Source organism: Micropterus salmoides, unplaced genomic scaffold, assembly GCF_014851395.1.
Source record: "Micropterus salmoides isolate LMB-PRFRI ecotype aquatic unplaced genomic scaffold, ASM1485139v1 Ms_hic_scaffold_4284, whole genome shotgun sequence".
In the NCBI taxonomy this organism is placed as follows: domain Eukaryota; kingdom Metazoa; phylum Chordata; class Actinopteri; order Centrarchiformes; family Centrarchidae; genus Micropterus; species Micropterus salmoides.
The window spans coordinates 1-4,980 of NW_024043689.1; the positions used below are offsets into that span (position 1 = coordinate 1).

Here is a 4,980-nt window from a genome sequence, read left to right on the forward strand (position 1 = left end):
TATAAAATAATTATATGTTTGTTAAATGTTTCCTTTACCGTTTTATTTACTCTGCTCACTCTGAATAAGAGCTAGACTAGAGAGAAAGGTGCAATTACAGATAGTAGGAATGCAAATATTTCAGTTTTAAGATAATAGTTTGGTTAGAGGTCTGATATTGGCAATAAATAAATAAAATAAATAGAATGAAGCAGTTATTAAAGGGACAGTATTGTGTCTTTGCAGTTAAGATTCTGTGTACTGTACAAATGAAACAGGGTGGGGTACACAGGATACCTCGAGCTGCAGCACTCAGTAAAATTTGTTTCAGGTTGTAGAGTCCAGTATTCCCCAGCAGAGCCAGCGCATAGGAGGCGATAGCCACAGTGTACGGTCTCCTCCCCGTCTTCACCAGCGCTCTACTCAGGTATCCAGCTGTATTACTGATAACTAACTAGCAGACAGATATGGTAAACAATACTACTGATAAACCACCGATCACAATAACAATGTAAAAAAGTGTTTTACAGGCAACAAACGAAAGTTAACTAAAGATTAAATCCAGCTTGACACAACCAACTCTGCAGATAATATGTTCGCATGAATTACCTCTAAGTTCGTGTTTAAATCGTTGCAGCTGATTCCTGCCTGCTTGGCTTCAGCGAGCGCTATGAGGACGAAGGCCGTCAGGGTTGTCTCAGGGTCATCGCCACGGACCACCCTGGAGACACAAACCAAATTTTTCTGTTAGATGTCTGTGATGGTTCTCAGTCATCCAGGTCATAGTTATTTAAGGAAGGTTTTAAATCAGGGGAACTGGGCTTTGTTGAAGATACTCAGGGACGTTTCGTCTCTCATCCGAGAGACTTCTTCAGTTCTATTTTATTTTAACTTTTGTTTACATTTTCTTCAAAATACCGCCTCAGCAGACCAGAATGGAAAGCATCTCTCTTGTCTCTTCTAGGACTGATTTCTTCCTGTATTGAGGACATATAGTTTGCTCAAAAGATGTCTGCTAGCAAACTGAAACTGAACTGAACTTGTTTCATGATGTCAATTACCCGAGAGAAAGAAGACACCACCGCCATCAAAAAAATTACCAAAAAAAGAACCGCTGTGTTATTATTTTACTGTTTTAAGATTTAGAGTGAAAAAAGAATACTAGCATACAATTAACACAGAGTCCTCAGCTGATACAATATGTATGTACATACAGTGGGTGTTTTATTGTTTATTTAATTGGAGGATTTTTATATTATTTGATATTTATTAATGAATGAACTGATAGAAGGATGAGGAGAGTGGAAGAGGAAAAAAACATGTTTGAGTGTTTGTGTCTCTCACAGTCATGGTAGTGCTGTAAACTGGGTTGTCCTCTACGAAGTTCCCCCTAAAACGCTGTTTGTTCTTCGCCAGGTAGAGCAGAGGGTCACCACTTGCTGCTCGTTGACGCCAACGATGGAGTTAGCCATGGAGAAAACTTTCACCACGTATGCTGTGATCCTGACATTCAGGTGGACTGTGATTAGCCAACATTTGGTCACTTTAAAGCACACATTATTTAACTTATACCACTGACTGGGTCACTGACCTTTTCATTACTTTTCTGCAGGATTTTATTTCAGAATGTGGCATGTATTCAAATGATCTTTTATTAAATCAGATATATTAATAGGTTTTACAGAGAAGTCGTGTGAAAATCCACATAACTTGAAATCCCCAAATCCACTGAAACTGAAATAATCTGTTTACTAGTATTTCTTGGGTTTTAGAGATTTAATAAAAAAAAAAAGTATATATATAGATTGACAGGATGAATAAAAGGTAAAGCCTGAATAAAAGATAGGAGAAACATATCAAATGCAGTCCCCCACTGTGACCCATCTACCATTGTGTCCCTGACCAAGACACTTAACCCCTAGTTGCCCCAGAGGTGTGTGACCTCTGACATGTAAAGCAATTGTAAGTCGCTTTGGATAAAAGCGTCAGATAAATGTAAATGGTTTGGTCAGTATGTAAATTATTAAATAAAATGTTACGTTCTTTACAGTCACCTGATCTCAGCGCTCTCCACTACCATCTCCATAAAACCAAATTATATCATCATCAACTTTCATCATGATCTATTTAGTGACGTCTGATTAAATAAGGTTGTTCCACAGACCAGGTAAGGAGCACTAAAGCTGTTCTGACTCCACACTAAGACACTTCATGTTGGTTTTTCCTTTCATTTGACACCCATCCGTACATACAGTATATACAGCATAGGACAGTACCATGTACTTGCGCCTCTCTGCTGTAGGGGGGTACGAGCCATCACTCTTTCTGTAGGCTAGCTGGTTCTCATAGCCTGAAAACACAGAACATGTAATAATTTATAGATGGGGTGGAAGGGAGAGAGACGTCTTAACTTGTTCATAATGAAAACAATGCTTGTTCCAAAATAATCTATCCATCCATCTGTCCACCAAGGCTGCAGTTCATCCATCAGCCATTCACCCATCCATCCATGTATCCAACTAGCTATTTATAACCTGTCTATTCATTCGTCCATCAATCTACAAATCTAGCCAACTATCCATCCATCCTTCCAACTAGCCATTCATCCATTGCTGTATCCATCATCCACTGATTCATGTATTTATCAGTGCCTCCTAATAGCCATTGAGCCATTGGTGCATCTATCCAACATCAATGTATCATATTATTCATCCATTCATGTATCAAATTATCTATTCATCTATCCACCTATGTATCAAATTATCCATCCACCCATGTTTCCAGCTATATATTCATCATTCATCCTACTTTTTTGGATGTCCTTCATTCATCCATTAATTTATCCATGCATTCATTCCTTCTCTCTAACCTCTCCTGATGTACCGGAGAGCCTCAGCCTTGCGCTCCACCCCTACACTGTCCCAGCTGCTGGTTCGGTCCAGGTAGAGGGTGGCGATGAGCGGCAGAGTAATGCTGGCCAGGTTCTGCTCCACGCAGCCGCCAGGCATCTGGATCAGAGAGGCCAAAGAGTCCTCACTGATGGAGTTATCAATGCTGTCTGCCAACACATTACCTGGAGTGGAGAGGAAGAATCAGGAATCAATCCATTCTCTTAGATTTATTTTTAATCCTTATAACCGCTCTGTCAGTGACTGACCTCTGACATTGATGAATGTCTCTGGCACTGAGTTCGGCACAACTGACTCTAGTTCGATCTGGCCCACACGAACCGTCTGCACTCCTGCAGAGGATGAAAACACAGCCATTAAGTCCAGAAAAGTAGTAAACAGTGTTTTTACTGATGTGACCACCAAACTGCTGTCTAATTTTTTAGAGCCTGCTGTGTCTGTAATCACACTGAACTGTGCACCAATATGGAAAAGCTGTGATTAAAATGCAATTGTCTCATAACTGGAACATTCAAAAATATGCATTACCTTTGTTTCAGCATTACAGATGTCTATCTTGTCGTAAAAGCATTTATTGTTTTTTGTGGCAGCAACACACAGAAAGAACATTACAGCTTGTAAAAAAACTCACAAGGGCAAACTGGATCAAAAATAACCTAGACATTATTTTCACTGAATTTCAAACTCACACCAGGTAAGGTATGGTTAGCAGCTACTGAATAATAATATATGGGCTACAAAGGTACTCCATACCTTTACCTTACTAGACCATATCAAGTGGGGTGAATCTCTTATCAGTCTGCAGAATTGCATTGAGTGGGTTTTTCCAGTTAGCAAGTGGCTCCACATGATCAGGTTAATAGAGACTAATGAAAGAGAGTTAATAGAGAGCTAATGAAACTACCTGGATAAGATGTCCCAAGTAGCCTATGGTAAAGTGGCCTTGTCTTTCTATAAGGTAGAACCTACATTTTTACACAGCACAAACATAATTGATGCAGCACATTAGCTAATCAGAATAAAGGGAGTGCTGAAGGCCCACCAGCCAATCAACACAGTACAGTGAGTGGTAAATCTGTTTTGTCAGTAAGAACGTAAATCAAAAAGTCTAGTTTAGTTTGTGTTTTGTTGCCCAAAATTTAAAAAACAACCTGTTTCTGCCTGTGTCAACTACATACATATCTCCATAAAAAAAAAAAATTAAAAAAAAAACCACAACACAGCATCCACAACATGATAAAGACGTGTCAAAGTTGTTCATTTCTTGTACTTTTGCTTACGTTACTAGACTCTGGAATGCTTTTGGGCCAATCAACACTTTGCACAAACCCAAAACCCTTCCCAATTTAAGTCTGACATTTGTAGTTCACATCAGAATAGGTCCTGGAGGACTGTGAGAACATTTTAACTGCCTAATCCTTGTTTAAATGTGTGAAAGTAAAATGTAAAAAGTAAAAATGTGATCACAAAAAAACAACAACTCCACCATGCATACTGCTGAATCAGCTCATTCTGGGCAGACGAAAGGACGTAAACATGAAATCCCATATTGGTGACACAATGTGACCTAATTTACCAAGAGATAATAGGAAATCAAGCATTACTGCTACCTTACCTCCTTCAGCAGCTGGGTTCAACACTGCACTCCATACTTCAGTCTTCTGAACTCCATCCACCTGTTTGGGTTGACAAAAAAACTTATTGTAAAAGCAGATATTTATTCAAGTAATTCTGTGTTATCTTTTAATTACCTTCTTATACATATTCTATTTTCAACATTTTATGTATTTCTGGCATAATGTCTAAAAAGAAAATGTTGACATAGAAGTACCATAAAAATAAAATTATTGTGACATTCGATTACAGAAACACATTTTTAGAACCCAGAATATCAGGTTTTCTGTTTTAGCTGCTGACTTTGTTTCAGTAAAACAAAGACACTTCATCTTTACTGGCTCCCATTAACATCCTACCCTGATTATCCTGCCATGACGTCTTCATCATCAAGACTGACTCACCACCACCCGTAAATGTTTCTGGATGCGGTCTCCTCCCATCATGTCTCTGCCGACCACCATCACCTCCAGAGGAA

General features: G+C 38.9%; 1 protein-coding gene across 1 annotated transcript; it reads right to left on the reverse strand.

The window, feature by feature from the left end:
* Positions 1 to 1,428: 1,428 nt before the first annotated feature.
* On the reverse strand, positions 1,429 to 4,980 carry LOC119887720 (venom factor-like; the record flags this gene model as incomplete). Its single annotated transcript, XM_038698352.1, is given in 6 exon segments — positions 1,429 to 1,482; positions 2,256 to 2,329; positions 2,849 to 3,052; positions 3,137 to 3,220; positions 4,504 to 4,564; positions 4,907 to 4,980. Coding segments are annotated over 6 exon segments (536 nt in total), but the record flags the coding sequence as incomplete, so codon positions are not given.